Source organism: Callorhinus ursinus, unplaced genomic scaffold (genome assembly GCF_003265705.2).
Source record: "Callorhinus ursinus isolate GAN/ISIS: 27379988/994484 unplaced genomic scaffold, GSC_fseal_2.0 scaffold25, whole genome shotgun sequence".
Taxonomy (NCBI): Eukaryota; Metazoa; Chordata; class Mammalia; order Carnivora; family Otariidae; genus Callorhinus; species Callorhinus ursinus.
In genome coordinates, this window is record NW_027397087.1 from 31,405,619 (window position 1) to 31,427,138 (window position 21,520).

Genomic DNA, 21,520 nt, shown 5'->3' on the forward strand with positions numbered 1-21,520 from the left:
AGTTTGTGACTATTCATGAGGAAAGATGGAGCATGCACATTGGGCAAACATAGGTAACATCTATCCCATGTTCACTTTGGGGTGGAGATTAACACCAGAACAAGGCATGATTCAGTCTCGGACACCAGGAGGTTCTCTGAGGACAAGGAGAAGGAACTATGGGCATGCTCCATGAGCCCGTGGAAACTGGATGACGGGGTCTTGGGCTCATTATCTCGGGTAAGGGATGCAGAGCCTTGCTTGTTCATAGGCTGGAGCCATATCAGTTGACCTTGAGTCCAGGCTTCTGCAGAGACAGCCAATGGGGTGTCTGAAAAGACACAGTAGCTGATTAGAGAGAAACAGGTCTCTGAAAACCAGCTTTAAATTTTCTGCTGTGTTTCAGTCTCATTAACTCAATGGGGCATGGTTTCAGTATTGACCTCTGTTCCACTTTCCTTCCTTTGTCAAGATGTCATCTGGACTTAAAATTTAATGTCTTCTGTTACTACTGTGAAGTTGTGGTACCCTCAGAATTTGAGGGGTTGTCATTTTCCAATTCTAACAGTCTAATTTTGAATTGTACCTTTAAAATTATTTTTTCTTTTATGTCTTACAGCTGATAAAAATTACTCTGTAAATCTTGAAGACCTGAAAAGTTCACATAAGAAAAGACATCACTTATCTACGGTAGGTATTTCTCTCTTCTGCTCACATTAGTTTCTTCAGACTGTTATGGACCTGCCTCCCTAGTTTAGTGGCTTTTTTTTCACTCCTAATATGACTACATGTTTGTTTGTTTGTGTTTTTTTGGTAGTATCAAAATCTTTGTGTTGATTTTCATTTCAGCTAATGACTAAAAATAGATTCTGCCTTGCCTTTTAGCCAGTCTTTGTAATGAAAAAGAATTGTCTTATTTTTCCATTTGGGATAAAAGTATGGCACTTTTTCTTCTGCTGGGGAAAAAACCAAGGTAGTTTTGATAACGGGCCTCTGGCCACATGAAAGCGTAGCTAATGGTGGGCGGATATGCTCTTTTCAGGTAACAGCCAGGGGCTCCGCCCAGTATGAGCTCTTTAAGTCCACAGCCTTGGATGACACACTTGCTGCATCACAAACTACAATCACTTTGGATATTTCCTGGAGTCCTGTGGATGAGATTCTTCAAATCCCCCCACTTTCTTCAACTGCAGCTCTGGTAAGAGTGAACCCTATTTTGTGTTGAGTTTATTCAGTGTGGATTTACTTTTAACTTGCTTGCTGCTGGTGCTGCATACTTCCAGCCCCAGCACTGCTGGATGGTTCTGAGAGGCCCAGCTGACTCCTGAAGTCTCACTGGGGCAGCCAATGGAGGTTTGGTGAGGTGACCTCATCTGTCAGTTGCCCACAGTGGCCATTATGTAACTTTAGAAAGTCTCTTGAGTTGGGATCCAAGTGAAATCATCGGAGTGACTTATTTCTGCTATTAAAAGATTGCAAATATTGGCAACACATCAAGAACCATTATACTATTAAGGCTTTTCACCTTATATTTACATTTCTAAGAATCTGTCTTAAGTTAATTGGAATTGGTAGCAAAAATATATGTGCAAAGATATTCTACACAGTTATAATAACTGTGTCCAAAATATTAAAAACAAACCTGACTGTTCAATAGGGAAATGCTTAACATAGATTTCCCTGGTGAAATATTATACATTCTTTAAATATCATGATTTAAAGTGTCTTTAATGATAGTAAGAAATGCTTATTGTTAAGCAAACAAAAGGAAAATAGATGAAATAATATATACAGTAGGATCTCAACTATGTTTTTGAAAACCGTGTACACAGATGCCTGGATAGTGTTAACTGTGGTTCCCTCGGGGTTGTGGGATTGTGGATAATTACATTCTTAATGCTTTTCTTTTCCTGCAATAGGAATTTACATACAATGGCATTTACTTTTTTTCCCCTTTTATCCCCCCTTTTTTTTTAAGGTTTTAGAAAGTTCCTAAAACTTTGACCTCTGGCTAAGACAGCACATTGTTGGTTTAGCTAGGAGTCTATTGAACATATTTATTAGGGGGTGGTTATTTTTGGTCTGTGGTAATGCTCAGTTTGTCATTGGGTCTTAAGATGTATTTATTTACATTTCTCCCACTTTCTTTTGGAAATTCAGTGGGAAAGGGCAGGAGAAGAGGGTATGAGGAGAGCAGTTGTTCCAGGTAGGCACAATCAGGGAATGGAGAGAGGGGTTGGTAGCATGAGTTTAGGTTACTTATTGGGATGGACAGGATCTATGGTATCTCTGGGGGTGATGTTCTAAATGGAGTATTACCCTGCTTATTCAGTTCATTAATGCTTTATGAAATATATTTTTTAATGTGTGGGGAGTTTGAAATGCAAGTAACTGTGACCACTATGCAGAGAAGATGGCATTACCAGTGAAAACTGACTTTGGCAACTTTTTAGAATATTAAAGTGGAATCAGGAGAACCCAGAGGTCCTTTGAATCATCTTCAAAGAGAACTGAAATTTCTCCTTGTGAGTATCCTTCTGGAATTTGTGACTTATATTAAATTTTATGTTTTCATAAAAAGGTTTGTTAATATCACTGTTACTTTGTTTTGTGTTCAAAATTTGTTCCAAATGTTATGAATTCAGTAGATACTCTCGGCAGTTTGGACAGTATGATTTTACTGCATGGTAGTTGTCTTTATAATCACAGCGAGCATTAGTTAAGAGCCGCACTTCTTCCCCCTTTTTACTGGAGTATTCAGTTTCTATTCATACAATGGATTCCCCTCTTTTTAGGTGGGTCAGCTGCCAATTTATTCCAAATGCACGTATAATCTGCTTATTGATAACTGGGATTTTGATTCATGCTAAGGATTAGTGAGCATGTGTTTCAAGAATTTTATGTCTCAGTGAGTTTTACTCTATTCTACAAACTGAATCTCAAGGGGGTGCCTCATTTTAATGCAGTAGAAATTCGAAATGTCCTAGCCTGGCATAGAGAACCATTTACATCCAGTCACTGCCCTACTTACTTTTTTTTTAACAGCTTTATTGAGATATAAATTATATCCCATAAAATTCACTTGTTTCAAGTGCACATTTCAGTGGTATTTAGGATACTTACAGAGTTTTACAACCGTGGCCATATATAATTTTGGAGCATTTTCAACAAAAGAAACCCGTACCCATTAGCAGTCACCTCCCAGCCCCAGCAGCCCCGCGGCCACTAACCTTTGTTAATACTTTGTTGTACTTTGTTCCTTTTTATCGGTGAATAGCATTCCATCATACAACTACACCACATTTCATTCATCCGCTCACCAGCTGATGGACGATTCTGTTGTTTCTGCTTTTTGACTATTATGAATAATGCTGCCATAAGCAGTCTTGTACAAGTTTTGTGGGACATATGTTTTCACATCTTTTGGGTGGAGTTGCTGGTCAGTGTGATAACTGTGTTTAAGCTTTTGAGGAGCTGCCAAACTATAACTGTTTTCCAAAGTGGCTGTACGATTTTACATTCCTGCCAACAGTGTGTGTTCCAGTTTCTCCATATCCTTGTCAACACTTGGTATTGCCTTTTTATTATGATTATTATTAATTATTTCCACCGTCCTAGTGGGGATGAAGTGGTATCTCATGGTTTTGAGTTGCATTTTCCTGATGGCTTACTGACTTTGATCATCTTTTCGTGTTCTTATTAGCTCCTACTTATTTCTTTAGCTTAATCTCATACCCTACTTCTACTCCCACTGAACCCCTAACCCTGGCCTGCTTATTGTACCTTGGTCCTGTCACGCTGTCACTTTGTGGTGAGTGCGTCTTGCTCTCCCTAGCATGCCCCCCCCCCACCCCAGTGCTGGATGAACTCTCTGTGACATCCTCACCTAGAATGATTGCACTGATCCCCCAGAATGGCTAATGCTGCCTGTGCTTTGTGCTACGAGAGCACTCTACTCACACCTCTTGTCAGAGTGTTTATCAAACACAGTGGTCTGTTTGCTTCTCTGTCTCCCCTCCTAGACTTGAGTGACAGGTACTCTGCCTGCAGCATCTAGCACAGTACCAAGCATTTCTAATATTTCACCTCCCATTATTATTTCCCTGTTTGTATACAACTTGGTATTTTTTTCTCAACTTCCTCTCTGGAAAGCTCCCCTTTCAGGACCTTTCCTGTGGGCTTCCATCACACTTCTCATGTCTCTGCTCTTCTCTCTCCACACCCTGGCAGAGAGCTTGTCACTCAGTGATTTGGCTAATGCCTTTCTGAGGGAACTCCAGACTCTCTTCTTCAAGCTGATACCATTCCCCTTCCTTCCCACTTCCACCAAATTATTTCCCAGTTGAGTAGAGGGCTGTTGCCTCAAACAGTATTTCCAAAATGAAACTTGAGATCTTCTCCAGACAAGATCCTCTCAGAGAAAGCACCCACCCCATTTCTGTCTGTGGTTCCACTCTTCCTTCAATTTCCCAGGCTAGAAACCTTCTATTTTAGTTTAGTAAGAACTATTGCTACCACCACACTAACACGGAAGGATTTTTTCTCCTTCCGTGCTCTGGTTCTTGGTCACGCTGCTTTGAAGAATGAAGAGGTAACAGACAGAGTGGTGGGCAGCAAAGCAAGGTTTATTGAGTGGTAGTACAAAGCTCCCAAAGAGGGAGGGGACCTGAGAAGGTTGCCACCAGAGTTTCTCAATCTAGGGATTTTTATGGGCTTGTTAGCTGGCTGTTTTAATCTGACTAACCCTCCCTGCCCGTGTCATCCAATCAGGTTTTTGTCCTCTATCTATCACATGGGAAAGAGTGGAGGGCTCCTTCCAAGGTGGTGTAAAATCCTTTTAAGGGTGGTTTCCTCTTACGGCAGGGACCGGCAGGGCCCCTTGTCCCTGCCTGTCTGCCTTCCAACTATCCTTCATCATAACCACCACAACTAGAAGCTGCCATTGTGTGCCAAGCATGTGGTGCTGGATGGATCAGTTATTTTGCACTTGATCTTAGCCAAAAGGCCGAGAAGCGATTGGATCAGTTATTTTGCTGGAGACATCAGCAGTTGCTAAGTGGAAGACCTGATTTAAATACATGTCTGTCATTCAAACGCATGCCTGTCCATCTGACTTGAAAGTCCATGTTTTGTGATAACCTCCCTTATGAATTCACACAATCTTAGATGGCATAATCTCTTCCAAGTTCAGTCCCCTGTATTTTTGTAAATAGCTAGGATTTTTTCTTTTATTTTTTCTACATGTCCCTTCCTTTCTCCCTCCCTTTCTAATAAACTGTTCTTTTTTTCCTTTAAGGTTTTTCTCACTGCCCATCTTAGTTAAAGCCCTTATCACCTGCCTCCTGGACCACTCTAATGGTCATTTATTGTTTCTCAACAGGGACACTATGGGCGTTTTAGGCAGAACCATTTTTTGTGCTTTGGGACCATTGTACACATTGCAAGATGCTTAGCATCCTTGGCCCCTACCAAACTAAATGCTCAAAGTGCCCTTGTACCCCCAGTCATTGTGACACCAAAACTATCTGCACATTTTTCCAAAGACCGCCCCCCCCGCGGGGGTGGAAAATAATATCACCTCTATTGAGAAACATTGTACTTTCTCTTTTCCTTAGAATCCATCCTGGGTATTTCTAACACAAATTCTTAACAACTTGATCATGTCATGTTCCTGCCAAAAAATCGACAATGGCTGTTGTCTTTCATATGAAGTAAAAAAAAAAATCTTTTCAGGTTTTAAGATATGTCTAGCCCCTGTTCCTTCTAATCTCATTTCCCACTGTTCCATAGGTGTTTTCTCCACCACGGCTGGACCTCGCCCCACCCTCTTCATGTTATTCCATGCTCCGTCCCTGCTCTGCAGCTCCTATCCCCACATTTGCGTGCAGCTGATGTTTCACATTGTGCCCCTGGCTATTCTGGTCTCCCTTTCCTTTGGTGTAGATACTGTATGTGTAGGCATATACATTTATATTATTTTTATATAAACTTCCATTCGGTTTCATGTTTTTTCTTTCCTGATTCTTGCACCTGGATTATCAGTCCTTTTTAACCAAAATTACAAGTGTCTTCAGGGCAGGTTCATTAGTCTGGAATCCTCGGTAGCGCTGACGCACATGGCATCACCCTTAGAACACCATCTTTGGTACCAGACTGCTGGGTGTGTGTCTTGGCACTGTCGTAATGTGTGATCTTGAGCAAGTTACTTTACCTCTCTTGGCCTCAGTGAAATGGGGGATGATGGTAATATCTGTCTGATGGGGGTTTTGTGAGGATTAAATACCATTCTATATATAAAACACTTAGAACTGTTCCTGACATGGTAAAATGTTCAAGAAATGTTATAATGACTGGTATTATTATTAAATATATTCCTACTGATTAAACTATCTTTTTTTTTGCTAAAAATTTTTTGGATTTCTTTTTTTTTAATCTCCCTTAGGTTTTGGCTGATGGTTTGCGGACTGGTGTAACCGAATGGCCTGAGCCTCTGGAAGTAAAATCTGCTGTTGAACTTGTGCAGGAATTTCTGAATGGTATTTATTTTCCTAACTCACGCTCTCTATATTGTCAATTTTCTTAGTTGAGAATTTATACTTTCTAAATTTAAAAATAAGTTGTCTTTCTAGGCTTGGTATTCTTTTTGGTTGGGAAATTTATAAAGCTATGAGGTCTCTCATGGTCAGAGGGACAGATTTGTTCTGAATTACTAACAGTAGAGGTCTAAGTAATTTTAAGAATAGTATTGAATTTAAATTTTATATACCACAGCTGTATTTGAGATTGTAGGAAAAGAGGGATGGAACAGAAACCTTTGAGCACCAACCATGTGCCCAACGTTGTGTGTCGGGGCTTTCACTGTATCTCAATTCATCCCCGCACTCCCACCTTGTGAGTGTGTATCATAACCTCCAGTAGAGTCAAGTAATTTGCTAAAATCCCTGGTTATACTTCTACTGTCCTCATTTACCATTTGAAAATAGGATTAGAATGGAAATAATTTAGAAAGCAGAAAAATAAAATCTAGAGTTAACAAGCTTTTCTACTTTCTAGACTTAAATAAGCTGGATGGATTTGGTGATTCTACAAAAAAAGACGCAGAGGTAAGTGAGTTAGAAATGTGTCTTGAAATAGTTGTCAGTTAGAAATGTGCACTGAAATAGCTTTTAAAATTTGGTTGTACTGCTATCCTTCATGTCATACTATTTCAAGTGGATCTGGTGTAGCTAAGGCAGCATCTTAAGGGTAGTTTCTTGTTGGTCTTTAATGTCAGCACTGGTGATTGTTTTACCTAAGAACTAAGAAATGCTTTTGAGGGGCGCCTGGGTGGCTCCATCATTAAGCGTCTGCCTTCGGCTCAGGTCATGATCCCGGGGTCCTGGGATCGAGCCCCGCATTGGGCTTCCTGCTCCGCGGGAAGCCTGCTTCTCCCTCTCCCACTCCCCCTGCTTGTGTTCTCTCTCTCGCTGTGTCTCTCTCTGTCAAATAAATAAACAAAATCTTTAAAAAAAAAAATGCTTTTGAAGAGAACTAATACGTACGTATTATTAATTGGTCAACTGCAGAGAAACAGAAATGACCAAGTCAAGATGCTATTAGATGGCATTATTATACTAATATACTATGAGATGATATGTTAATATGCCTTTCCTGACATCATTAAATTAAGCTAAATAGGTTGTCATTTGATGGAACAGGAAAATGGAGACAAATGTCATTTAAGTATTTTTGCATCAAAGGAAAGTTGAATGCTTGCTTTTAGGCATCACACTTCTATAACAATTTTAGGGGTCCCATTTTTCACTGTCACTTGATTGATCTCTCCTCTTGATTGAATGAAAGTGTAGAAAATTCATTCCCATCTGTGGATCCCCATTTTCTCAGAGCAGCATTTGAAAGCTCACTGGCCTTGAACTATTCCTTTTGCTTAATATACTGAGTCACTCTCTGACGCTGCTTTTTCAGACGGTGAAGCATGACAGTGCTGCAGTTGATCGCTCCATCGAGTGTCTCTTCACAGTACGGGGGGATCTGGATTTTGCTGAGCAGCTGTGGTTCAAAATGAGTGGTAGTAGGTGTCTGTCATGATTGTGAAATAAAATGTTTCCTGTCATCTGTTAGGTTTACTTTTAAGTCTTTGAAAATAATATAGGACTAGTGTACTACTAGTCTTGCATGGAAGGCTGGTTCCTATTTTCTCAAATTCACTTCTAATAATAAACTGGCACATTCTACTCAAGAATTGTACTAAGGTAAGGCAATTTATAGAGTCTGTTCTTCTCTCCTGCCTTGAGTATAAGACGTAGGTGGCTTTTATATTACATTTATATAAATAAACACCTCCACCTTAGTGGCATTATAATTATTAGCAAAAGGAAAAGATATTCCTTAATTTTGCACTGTGTTACTTTGTGACAGTGAGTTTACTCTCTTACTTTAGAAATGTGTTAAATCTTGCCTTTAATTTCTTTCCCCCACCCATAAAGTACAGATACTTCTATTTATTTGTCTATCCTTAAGATTGATGATATATTTGATCTGCAAAAATACCATGAAAGTAATGTTGGACTGACTTGTTTTCCAAGGTGTGATTTCATATCAAGACTTGGTGAAGTGTTTCACACTGATCATCCAGAGTCTACAACGTGGTGATATACAGCCGTGGGTAAGTTTAATAGTGTGTGTTAGAGCACTTTTTCAGCTGCACAGCATGGGCCTGGGAGCAGACTGCCTGAGTTTGAACCCAGCCCTCCTACTCTCTTTTTTTTTTTTTTTTTTTTAAAGATTTTATTTATTTATTCATGAGAGACAGAGAGAGAGAGGCAGAGGGAGAAGCAGGCTCCCAAGGAGCAGGGAGCCCGATGCGGGACTCGATCCCAGGACCCTGGGATCATGACCTGAGCCGAAGGCAGACGCTTAACCATCTGAGCCACCCAGGCGCCCGGCCCTCCTACTCTCTTAGCTCTGTAAACTTGGGCAGGTTTCTTTACGTCTCTGTGCCCCAGCGTCTTCATCTGTACAGTAGAGGTAGGAAAAGTACATCTGTCATAGGGTTGTTTTAGGGCTTAAAAAAGAATTTGTTTTTTTTTTAAAGATTTTATTTATTTATTTGAGAGAGAGACAGCACAAACAGGGGGAGTGGCAGAGAGAGAGGGAGAAGCAGGCTCCCTGCCGAGTAGGGAGCCTGATGTGGGGCTCTTAATTTATATCAAGACCTTATATCAAGACCCTGAGGTCATGACCTAAGTCGAAGGCAGACTCGTAACCCATTGAACCACCCAGGCACCCCATTAGGGCTAAATAATTTAATTCATGTAATGCAACTTAGCACCCAGCTCATAATTAAGTGTTCAGTATGTGTAAGATACTAGTACTGTAGTTGTTGCTGTGAATGATCATTCTCACATACTACTGATGAGAGCACAAATTGGGATATTCTCTATGAAGCAATTGTGGATAAATACACTGAGATCCTCAAAATGTATCATGCATGCCCTTTAAATCATTAGTTTTTTTCTTAGGATCCACCCTAAGCTCATACATAGGAATATGTATCAAGATTTTATGTGTTAGAATAGTCACCACAGCCTCATTTATAGTAGCAAAAAGTTATAAATAACCTAAATTTCCTGTTAATGGACTAAGTAAATAATGATATAGCCTGATAATGGCGTATGTGATTGTTGCTAAAATGATGCTGACATGATGTGGAGAAATGCTTACAATCTGCAGTAAAAAGAAAGGACTGTATATTATTGCATAAAGAAAGTAACTTTTGGAGGGAAAAACCTGGGAATAAATATACCAAAATGTTAAAGCAGTTGCCTCTGGTGCTAGGGTTACACATGAGTTTTTCCAAATGCATTCTACATTTCTACACTTTATGGATTTTCCACAATGTACTTGTGCTTTTACAATCAAGAAAAAGCTAAGTAAAAAAACTAGAAACCAAAAGATTCCTCATTTCATAGGAATTCTTTGAAATAGAGTAGCTGCCGGGGTGCTTGGGTGGCTCAGTCGTTAAGCGACTGCCTTTGGCTCAGGTCATGATCCTGAAGTCCCGGGATCGAGTCCTGCATCGGGCTCCCTGCTCAGCAGGGAGTCTGCTTCTCCCTCTGACCCTCTTCCCTCTCGTGCTCTCTATCTCTCATTCTCTCTCTCTCAAATAAATGAAATAGAGTAGCTGCCAATTCATAACTCCAAAACTTAGAAACTTTCGTGGGCGTGCACAGAGATCTGCTGCAAAGCAGAGGCATGTGAGTGCTGCCTCTCACTGGGCGGTGGTGGCTGTAGACATTCTAACCTCTGCCATAGAGGTTTTCTCACGTGATTCTCTGTGTTTGTGAGATGTTTGCCAGTATATCCCCACCATGTGCAATGAGTGTAAACAACACGGAAATTGTTTTTATTAAAACAAGGGAAACGCCAAAGGTTATGATGGAGCTTAGAGATGACAGACATTAGTGAGAAAATGTCCAGCATTTCAGGTATCTTTAAAACGAAGTGTTTAACATTTGGTACATGCATTAGATCTATAAGTTCACAGCCCTTCTTGATTTGCAGATGATCTAGTTAGTATGTGAGATACTGTAGCCAAGGAGCGCTGACACATGTAGAGACCAGCGAGGGTGGCAGTTGTCCCGAAGTAGCAGGTGTTCTGTGCAGAGGAAGATGCTCAGTGTTGGGGAGGTTGCCCAGGAGCACTTAATGAGCTCTAGGAGAAAGGGAGTCCTAGTTACAAAGCTTCAGAGGACCAACTCTGTCTTCTCTTTGGTGGAATTGTATCTGGGGGTGATCAATTGAACCTCTTCGTAGTTGCTTTGGACTAAAGCATATCATATAGGAATGACACTTCAGGAATGGGCATGTTTATAACTTAGGGCTTTTTATTCAAGCAATTTATGGTATCAGGAGACTAAAAATGCACGCTTATCATTTTTAGCTCATAGCTAATGCAGTTTGCTTTTTTGTTTATTGGATTTGTTTATCTTTTTATTTATGGTATATATTTTTTTATTATTTCTAGCTCCATAGTGGGAGTAACAGTTTACTAAGTAAGCTGATTCATCAGTCTTATCATGGAACCATGGACACAGTTGCTCTCAGTGGGACTATTCCAGTCAAGATGCTTTTGGAAATTGGTCTGGACAAACTAAAGAAGGATTATATCAGTTTTTTCATAGGTGAGTCCCTTTCCCAGCTCAAAAAATTAAAAAGCACTTCACAATCATCAGTCATAGGTATTCTCAGATGTTCTCTTTCTACTTGGCCCTAGTCATTTATAGCTCTGGCTTTGGCTCTGGTTCACTGTGAGATTAGCACTTCTGTTCTCCGATATTTAGTTTCCTTCTTGATAAAGATACTCGATTAAATAGAACTCTAGATTTTGTTTGGTTGTGTTTTGAGTTCAAAGATTTTGAGATCCTACCAGGATCTACTGGGGTTGCTTGTGGATGGGCAGTTTGTAGTAAATTAAAGTAAATTAAAAAAAGCCTTTTTGTGGGATGCTGCTTTAATACCCAACACTTGGTTGTTTTTATTAGAGGCAAGCTGTGATCATTTTAGAGTAGCATTAATATATATTTAATGTATAACATGCCAGAATATTTGGCCATTTCTGAGGAACTATTTAGCTTGAGCATCCCTTTTATATATGAACTCTGAAAATTTTTACTTAAGTTCCTTAGCATGTAATAGACAATACCCAAAGCTTATTTGCATTTATGTGTTTTTTCTTACTAGGTCAGGAACTTGCATCTTTGAATCATTTGGTGAGTTTGTTTTTTTATTCTAAAGTTGATTTTCTTTTATTCATTCTACCTGTAGATACTAAATACCTATTCGTGCCAGCCCCTGTCCTAGGACCTAGGAAATAGGTAGATAAGTAGACAGATAAATAAATAACAGATAAAGTACTCCTTATTTTCATGAATCCCCCCTAGTCATTTCATTTGCCTGTTTTTTATTTTAATATGGTTTGACTCCAAACTTTTGACACAATGGTCCTTAAACTTGGAGAATCTCCTTGAAGGCTTATTGAATTGCTAATTCTTGGGCCCTAGTGACTCCATAGGCCTGGGGCTCAAGAATATGTCTTTTTAAACAAGTCCTCTCCTATTTCACGTGATTCTGATGCTTTTTCCTTACTGTATTCATTTTCTGTTACTGCATAACAAATTACAGTAGTCCCCACCTATCCATGAGGGATTACCATGGGCAGTACTGAATCCTTTGTATACTGTGTCTTTTCCTGTACACACTTACCTATCCTAAAGTTTAGGCACAGTCAGAGATTAACAGCAATAACTAAAAATAGAACAATTATAATGATATACTGAAATAAAAGATATGTGGTGTGGTTTCTGCCTTTCTCAAAGTATCTTACTGTGCTCACTGGTCTTGCTCACAAGACCCGAAGAGATTGAGTGAGGTGAATGATGTAGGTGTTGTGACCTAGTGTTAGACCACTATTGACCTTTCAGGAGGACTGAAACCATAGAAAGTGAAACCTTCGATAAAGGGGGGACTCCTGGAGTAGAAACTTAGAAGCGTAAATGAACACAGATGTATTCTATCACAGTTTCCCGGGGTTGGTCGTTAGGTACATTTTACCTGGGTCGTCTCCTTAGGGTTTCACAAGGCTGAGATCAAGGTGTCATCCCTCTGCTTGACTAGGGAAAAATCTATTTCTAAGTTCCCTCATTTGTTTTTGGTACAATTCATTTCCTTATGGCCTGATGACCAAAGTTCCCATTTTATTCCTAGCTCTTGGCCCACAGCCAGTCTCAGGTCTTAGGGGTTGCTTGTGGATGGGCAGTTTGTTTCTTCAGAGCCAACAGGAGAGCATCTCTAATGCTTCACCTTCTCTTAAAAATCTCACTTGATTAGGTAGGTCATAGTGATGATCAGGTGATAATCTCCCTTTAGATTAATTCAAAGGCAGTCATCTAATAAACATATCATGGAAGTAACATCCCCTCCTATTCACAAGTTCTGGCCTCAGCCAAGGGGAAGGGATTATACAAGATGTGTACATCAGGCAGTGGGAATCTTGGGGGCCATCATAGAATTCCACCTACCATATTTACCATGGAGTATTTCCTTAGGAACTGTTCTCAGAAATAGGATGAGGTCTGAGCATTTTAAGATGCTTGACATACATTGCCAAGTTTCTTTTTTTAAACGGTTGTACCACTTTACCAATAATAGATGAGTGGAAGCTTATCAATACACTTGATTAATTTCTTGCTACTTGGTACCTATTTTTAGAGGTGGACGCTACCGTCACCCCGGCGAGGGTATTGAAATTAAGAATTATCTTGTGGCTTTGCCAGTTATTCCATCTGGAGAGCTCTATGGGTGGTATTAGTTACCCCACTCAGGCCTCCTTGGTGAGGCAGTTCTTGGATTTGTTTAGACCAGAGAATGTAACAGTTTGCTGAGACCATTCTCAGTAAGGACGCACAATATTGAAAGGTGGTAAATTTCTCTCCGGCTGCCTCCATATTCCCCCTATTGATCAAGCGTAGTTGAAGTTTAGCAAGCATAGCAATCTTCGTAAGGGTTTTTCTGTTAACAACAGAACCTAACAACCTTCTGTTCTGTTAACCCCCTCTTTTGCTTGTACTGTTTTTCATTCCAGGAATATTTCATTACTGCATCAGTAGATATACAAGAACAGGTGTACCGTGTTCAGAAACTCCACCATATTCTAGAAATGTTAGTCAGTTGCATGCTTTTCATTAAGCCCCAGCACGAGCTCCTCTTTGCTTTAACACAGTAAGTATTGCTCTCTTGTTCCCGTCACATGAACGTGAATTCTCTTGTGAAATAGCTGGAGCCGAAATTTGTGCAGTTTTTATTATCAGTTAGGCTTGAATCTGTACAGCCTGTCTTCACAGTAGCAGAAGGGTTCTCAATCCCTGTCGGAGGAAGGGAAAGGCTTTGGATTCAGAAGGACTCAGGTTCGACACTTGGCTCTAGCACTTTCTGACTTCCTGAGGAAGTTTCCTTTTGCTGCATCTTGTTTTCTCATCTAGAGACAGGAACTGATAACCTCATGTGTTGGTTGTTGGGGTTAAATGATGGCCTGTGTGTAAGTACCCAACACCTAATAGGTGCTTCATGACTATTTCCTTTTCTTTCTATCCTTATACATTGGGGCCAAATGAATCATTGCTAGATCTCCATATGGTGATTGAATGGAACCAACTATTATTACCATACCTCTGTCAACAGCGCTGCTATAATTTTAGAGATTCTGCTGATCAGTTTGACCAGAAACAGTTTGGAACTATCCTTTTACATGGGTTGCTGGTGTCTTACATGTATTTGAAGCCTCACATTGGAAATGAGTGAACCATCCGGGGGAAGGGCTGGCTTTTTCCCTGGGGAAGGAAATGTACCATGGCCTTTCCCGAAATCAGAATCTGTCTCCGTTGTACAGGGAAAAGTTTGAAATTGTTTTTGTTTACAGAATCTAAAAGATTTATTTTCATTAAAGATGAATAGGGTAGGGCGCCTGGGTGGCTCGGTCGTTAAGCGTCTGCCTTTGGCTCAGGTCATGGGAGCCCCGCATCGGGCTCCCTGCTCCGCGGGAAGCCTGCTTCTCCCTCTCCCACTGCCCCTGCTTGTGTTCCTGCCCTCGCTCTCTCTCTCTCTCTCTCTCTGTGTTAAATAATTAAAATTAATTAAAAAAAAAAGATGAATAGGCTAAATGAGTTAACTCTTTAATTCGCCAGAGTCTGAAAACCTTGGAAGCTATATCATTGTCTCTCTTTTGCTTTTCTTTTTCTGATAACCTCTTTCTCCCCACTCATGCCTTTACTTTGGCTCAACTTAAGTATATTCTGTATTTGTGAGAAATATGTCTTCTATTGATTTTTAAAAATTGGAGAAAAAAATTGAATGAGATTTCCTTTCAGAGTCAAAAGCAGCCTAACTTTTGTGTCGGGGGAGGGGGCATTGTTTTGTTTGTTTACTTTTGTGGCCCTGGAATTATTCTTTTGTTGTTGTTTTGGTTAGTGGTACTGGATGAAAAGTTTCCCATATGAGCTTTAGATTACCAGAAAGCCTTTATCTCCAAGTGACATTTTTTTTTCCAAAAGAGGTCCTTTGTTGTTGTTGTTGTTGGTTTTTGTTTGTTTGTTTTTAGATCCTGCGTAAAATACTACAAACAAAATCCTCTAGATGAGCAACACATTTTTCAGCTGCCAGTCAGACCAACTGCTGTAAAAAGCTTATATCAAAGGTCAGCAATTCAGTAATTAAATTATACTTTAAAGGGGGGGTGCCTAGGTGGCCGTCTGCCTTTGGCTTGGGTCATGATCTCAGGGTCCTGGGATCAGGCCCCCATGTCTGGCTCCCCGCTCAGTGGGGAGTCTGCTTCTCCCTCTCCCTCTTCTGCCCCTCCCCCTACTTGTGCACATGTACTCTTTCTCTCTCTCTCTGTCTCTCAAATAAATAAATCTTTAAAAAAAATTATACTTTAAGCCTGGCTGTAATTCCTGGGCAGTTTCTGTGTCCTCCCCCTGGGGATCTCCTGACCAAGAGCTACTCCACCTCTGAAGCCTTAATCATCTCTTTCCTGCTCTGTGATTGTCATCTGATAGGAGTTCCCCCTCTTTCCTCTCCTAGACTTTCTTTTGTCTTTTCTCTTTCTATCTGTGGACCTCTAGTCTTTCATTTTTTCTCTCAATCTGTAATTCCTTCACAGTATAGGGCAGAAAATACAGCCAGAAGGGAAATGACAGATTGGGAAGGAAGTGATCAGGGCAATGATGACAAAGCCAAGGGTATGGCTGTGGGAGCGAGAGGGTTTGGGATTGGGGAGGTACGGGGGCTGTGAGGCTAAGGTGACGGATTGACCATCCACACAGACTCTGAGGTTGCCGCCAATGATGGTCTCCCTGACTCTTCCCTCTGCATGCAATGTACTTGAAATTTCTCTTCTACCCAAGCCACTCTGTTTATACCCTCCTTCGGTTTGGTTCCCTCTCGGCCAAACCTTGTCATTCCTTGAAACTGCTCTGGCAGAGGGCCCCAGTGGCCTCCTAATTGCCAAATCTGGTGGACAACTTTCTGGTAAAAGAGTATGTTTTGGCCCCTTGTGTCATTAGCTGGCCCACCAATTCTTTCTCCTTACAAGTAAGCACTTACAAGGTTGTTTGGCATTTAACACTATTCCTTTCTTGGACCTATCCCCTTGCTTCATTTCTGTGATGTAGCTTCTGTCTTAATTTTACCTCTCTCTCTCTGGCATACCTGCAAGACTGAGAGTAGATCTCTCTTCACGTTCTTCCTCTGCCTGCTTCTCATGTGGGTTTTCACCAGAACTCCACCTTCTGCCTCCCTTTCTTCTTACTTCCCGTCTTCCCTGGCTGGTTGTATTTGTACTCAAGGCCTTGCTTCCTCTGTGCTAATGATGATTCATAACTCATGTCTCTAGCTCCTGAGCTTCAGGCCGTGTTTCTAGCTGCCTGTTAGATGTGAATGCCCAACGTCAGTGTCCTGTAGGTAGTTCAGACTCAAAACCCAAAATTTAGAACTGCAGCCTGTTCGTCTCTGCCTCCTCCGTGCCTCTCACATCAGGATTTCTCTAATGAGTGTGGAGGGAAGGAAGGAAGGGAGGGAGGGATGGATGGAGGGAGGAAGGAAATGAAGAAAAAAGGAAGGAAATAACTCGGGCTTTTTTGTTCCCCTTTGATATTTTCTCTTTCCTTAGTGAGAAGCCGCAGAAATGGCAGGTGGAAATAAGTGGTGGTCAGAAGAAGGTGAAAACAGTTTGGCAGCTGAGTGACAGCGCACCTGTAGACCATCTGAGCTTCCACAAATCTGGTAAAGATGGCTTGTCATCTGTTCAGATAAGTTCTTCCAATAGAAGAGAAACGGAATCTTTACTAGCACATATGATAGCTCTCGTGCTTAGTTTTAAAGGATTTTCCTGAACTACAGGTGTAAAACATATTTATTTTGGGAAAAAAAAAATCCTGGAAGAGTGCTTTTTCTCATTATCCTCAATAGAGGAACTTTTATTAAAAGAGGTCAAGCAATAGGGATACAGGGAGTAAAAACAGATGATAAGGTTGGAATTCCAGCTCATTCTTTTGTGCACTCTTTCGTTGATGATATTTCTGCCCTAATGTCTTCTCTGGGGGGCAGGAGGAGGGTTGATACTTCTAATGTTCTGTCAAATATGGTCCATCAGTCAGGGAATGTGTGCAAGCCCCTGGTGTAATCAGCTGGCTCCGAGTATTTCTCCTTCAGCAAAAGCACCTATAAACTGTTATCTTCGGGTGTGTGGATTGCATGGTGCAGTCCTCTCGTATAGATCTTAAATGGCTGCATTTCAGATATTGCGATGATTATCCAAAATCAAATCTGATCGTTTTAAGACAGAATCTGAAAAGATTTCAAAAGCCTATAGTCAGCCACTGCTGCTGGTTGTTGAACTGCAGAACTATACAAATAGTTCTATTTTAGAGATTGATACCTTGCAAAATTATTTCCAGAAAATGTTTGTTCTTCTCCCCAGAATATTTTTGGATTCAATCATAATGGAAACTTCTCTCTTCATATGGCTGAATGGTAAAAGTCCTAAAGAAACTGAAAAATATTCCTGAGAACCATCAGTCAAAATTTTTCTAAGTGTGATTGAAACCTGGAGGGTATAAAGCTTGAAAATCAACCATATAAAATTAGAAAAATTTCTGCATGACAAAAAAATACCAGGGGCAAACAACAAGGAAAATTAATTTGCGGCCCATGTTCAGAAAAGGGGCTACATTGCCTAGTATATAAAGAACTCTTAAATCAGTAAGAAAAATATATTAATAACTCAATAGAAAAATGGGCAAGTAACATGAACAGTTTACTAAAAAGGAAATTCAGATGTCATCTTCAAAATAAAAGGTGCTCAGCCCCACCTGTAGTAAGAGAAATGCACATTTATATCCCAGAGATACCATCTTTCACCTCTCAGATTAGCAAAGATCAAAAAGTTTGGTGTATAGTACTGGCAAGGATTTGAAGAGGTGGTCAGCCTCACACATTGCCACTTCAAGTGTAAGGTTGTACAGCTCCTGTGGAGAGTGATATCCACCAAAATTTAAAATACATTTTGTAGGCCACTAGTTTTACTAGTAGGGATTTATTCCATACATAAAACCAGACATGTGGAAAAAGACCTATGAACAAGTGTGATATTGTTTACAGTAGCAAAAGCGTGGAAAAAAATAATGGAGAATGGGGCATAAGAAAATATCTGGAAGGGTACAATGAAGTTTTAACCCGGAGGTGTGGCATGATGGGGGCAGGGGTTGTTCTCTGCTTTGGGTGAACATTAAAATCATTTAGGGAGCTTTTTAAAGTCTTAATACCAAGACCAAGTAAATCAATCTCTGGAGCTAGTGCCTGGACATCAGTAATTTTTAACATTCTCCAGGGGATTCTATTGCGCAACTAGTTTGAGAACCACTAATTTAAGTATTTTGTTTCTCTACCTGTGTTGTTTCAGGTTCGTTTTTTCTTTTTTAAAGACCTGTATTTTATGATTAAAAATAAAGTTTTAAAGCCATGAACATATGTGAAAATGCCGTTTTAAAGTAAGTTTTAGTACGTAAAGCTTAAACCTGTTTTATGAGGAAATTCATGCAAGATTAAACACCTTTTTCAATGATGCTGATTAAGTGAAATAGATTGAACGTATCTTCTAGAGTCTTTGATGCAGATTACTTCAAAAAAGAGTGAAAGTTACTTTGGTTAGAGTTAAAACAATTTATTGATGCATTGTTCCAATGACTCCGTCTATGAAAATAAGGAATTTTTTTTTTTTTTTAAATAGGAATTCTTACGAAATCGTGTATTTGCGTGCTTGGGAAAGCACTCATACTCCATTTTGGCTAGAACTTTTTAACCTCTTCTCCCCATCTTATGTTCTTGATGTGTTCATCTAGAAATTATTCAGTCCTCAGCCCAAAGCAAGACCCACTGGTGAAGGAGGCCCTCAGTTGTAAGCAGTATTGGCTATTCAAAGACCCAACTGTGTAAATATTAAAGCCCAGTCGTGATTTATTCTTGCCAAACATCATATGCATTTCAGAGGTTAGACTTTCTGCTTCATTGGACTGAGCACTTAGGTCAGTTACTAGCTTTTCAAGATATCTCATGTTGTGATACTGTAGAGTAAAACATTGGGATCAAAAGCCGGAAGACTTGAGAAGAGATGTCATGGGGAAGAGAACAATGATTTGGAGTGAACAGGGGAGAAGGTCAGTGGCCGGGAGAGTGCCACTCTCCCAGGGGGCACTCCGCAAATGATTGTTGGGAATGGTGAGAATGTGGAAACCAAAATGTTGACCCACAAGAACAGGGACATAATCTCCTCTAAATGTTAACTGTACCATTTATTGTTTAAATACAACAGTCTTCAGCAGAGGAAAAAATGCATATGTGTCTAGAAGTCCCAAGTAGAAATTGGTTTCTGAAACATGTGTTAAGATGGGAAAAAGAGTTTAACCACAGTGGATGAGACACAAAGATAAAGCAGTAGGTTCCCAAATTAAATACAGGATTAAAAAAAAAAATCTGCTTTGTATTTTCTTTAATCACGTTTTCAGTGCACAAAGGGTTTACTATGTAAAGGAATTGTCCCTGCTGGGTTTTGTCTCACAAATTCAAAGTAGAAGACACATGTCATTCAGATTACCTCTTGATTATTGTAACATTCAGCAGTATGTAGTAGAAAGGCCAGCAGGCTGGTAAGCACTTCTGATCTCTGGTTACAGATGTTTCTGAGTTAACATTGAATGGTAGCCTGGAAGAAAGGATGTCCTTTACTAACCTGGTTACCTGCAGCCAGGTGCATTTCAAGTGAAGTCGGCTGACGGAGTCCTCTGTAAGGTAGTATGTTCGCTTTGTGTCCCCCCCCCCCAAATACTTTGTAATGTATTAAGTATCTTATGTTTCAGTTTTTTCTACAACAGAAATGTTGATTTAATCCATTTGGAATATGGATTATTTTTCAGTAATCATGCAAGAGGCTTACCAGATGTTATTGAGCAACGCAAGTCTTTAATTTCCTTTCTACCTTCTGTAGTCACCTTAATAGGTCAGGTTAATCCTAAAACCAGAGAAACGAAAACATTTTTTTGAGTGGTAATGTCTTTGCATTTTAAATCTGTATATGTGGTAGAGAGTTTGATTTCAAAAACATTGATGGGAGAGAAAAACCCTGAATGAGCCTGTCGATTTGACATTGAAAGCAAAGTTCTGTTAAAAGCAATTTTACCCCAGCCACCCGATATTTTATAGCAGCATTATCAACAGTAGCCAAACTATGGAAAGAGCCCAAGTGTCCATCAACTGATGAATGGGTAAAATGAAATTTTTATTTCATTCCTATATACAATGGAATATTACTCAGCCATCAAAAAGAATGAAGTCTTGCCATTTGCAACAGCATGGCTGGAACTAGACTATATTATGCTATGTGAAATAAGTCAGTCAGAGAAAGACAAGTACCATATGATTTCACTCCTATGTGGAATTTAAGAGGAAAAAAAAAAACGGATGAGCATATGGGATGGGGGAAAATAAAGAGAGGGAAATGAACCATGAGAGACTCTTTAACATTAGAGAACAAACTGAGGGTTGATGGGGTGAGGTGAGTGGGGGATGGGCTAGGTGACTGATGCGCATTAAGGAGGGCACTTGTGTTGAGCACTAGGTGTTATATGTAAGTGATCAATCATTAAATTTTACTCCTGAAACCAATATTGCACTATATGTTAATTAACTGTAATTTAAATAAAAATTTAAAAAGAACAAAACACTTTTACCCCAGCCCAGTTGTAGTGCTAAAGCCCCAGATGCAAATACCCTTTTTAAAATGTTTGAGATAGCCAAGAGAATTAATGCAATAGCATTTTCTACTCTCTTACTGTTTTTGTTTCAGAAACAGTAGAATTAGGTAATGAATAAAATGCTTCATATCATTCTTAAGCCATGTTTTGTCCCCAAATAAATAGATGTTATTTAATTTTAGCATTTTAGCATAATTAAAGAATAAAATGGACCTTCATTTTAAAAACCCTGAATACCTAGTTACGGAAAAGATATTAAATAATATTTCTTTGAGGTATTTCACTGAGGTTAATTGAATTTAACACAAGAAAGTTTATCTCAGAAAAGTGTATGTGCTCACTTACCTGGTACCCACCTAATAATGCATTTTCCTAGTTGCTTGATAGAATTTAGAACCTGAAGGGATTGTTATCTGTAGATGATTGACTCTGTCCATTGTGTGTAGGACAGTGCTAGGATGGCAGTTATTTCCACAATAAAGTAATTTTTCTGGATAGATTTTTATTTTTATTTATTTTTTCCAAAGGAAACTTTCTTTTTTTTTTAAGTTTTTATTTTTTTTTAAAGATTTTATTTATTTATTTGACAGAGACACAGCTAGAGAGGGAACGCAAGCAGGGAAAGTGGGAGAGGGAGAAGCAGGCTTCCCGCTGAGCAGGGAGCCGACCTGGGGCTCGAT

General features: G+C 39.8%; 1 protein-coding gene and 1 long non-coding RNA gene across 6 annotated transcripts in view; one reads left to right on the forward strand and one right to left on the reverse strand.

The window, feature by feature from the left end:
• ZWILCH (zwilch kinetochore protein) overlaps positions 1–21,520 on the forward strand; it is a 36,121-nt gene that overhangs the window by 13,628 nt on the left and 973 nt on the right. The window contains exons 6-18 of one of the 5 annotated variants that reach the window (XM_073877232.1): positions 599–669; positions 1,022–1,177; positions 2,433–2,504; positions 6,422–6,515; positions 7,033–7,082; positions 7,945–8,050; positions 8,565–8,644; positions 11,006–11,162; positions 11,722–11,750; positions 13,622–13,758; positions 15,134–15,229; positions 16,703–16,815; positions 17,513–19,753. In XM_073877232.1, coding sequence (XP_073733333.1) covers positions 599–669; positions 1,022–1,177; positions 2,433–2,504; positions 6,422–6,515; positions 7,033–7,082; positions 7,945–8,050; positions 8,565–8,644; positions 11,006–11,162; positions 11,722–11,750; positions 13,622–13,758; positions 15,134–15,229; positions 16,703–16,815; positions 17,513–17,535 — 1,184 coding nt within the window. In that variant the 3' untranslated portion in view covers positions 17,536–19,753. The other 4 variants (XM_073877231.1, XM_073877230.1, XM_025883848.2 and 1 more) reach the window with 4 other exon arrangements.
• LOC141370018 (uncharacterized) lies at positions 19,662–21,213 on the reverse strand. The gene is made up of 3 exons (XR_012373681.1): positions 21,186–21,213; positions 20,024–20,098; positions 19,662–19,792 (listed from the first exon to the last, which is right to left on the reverse strand). It is a non-coding gene; the product is annotated as an uncharacterized lncRNA (long non-coding RNA).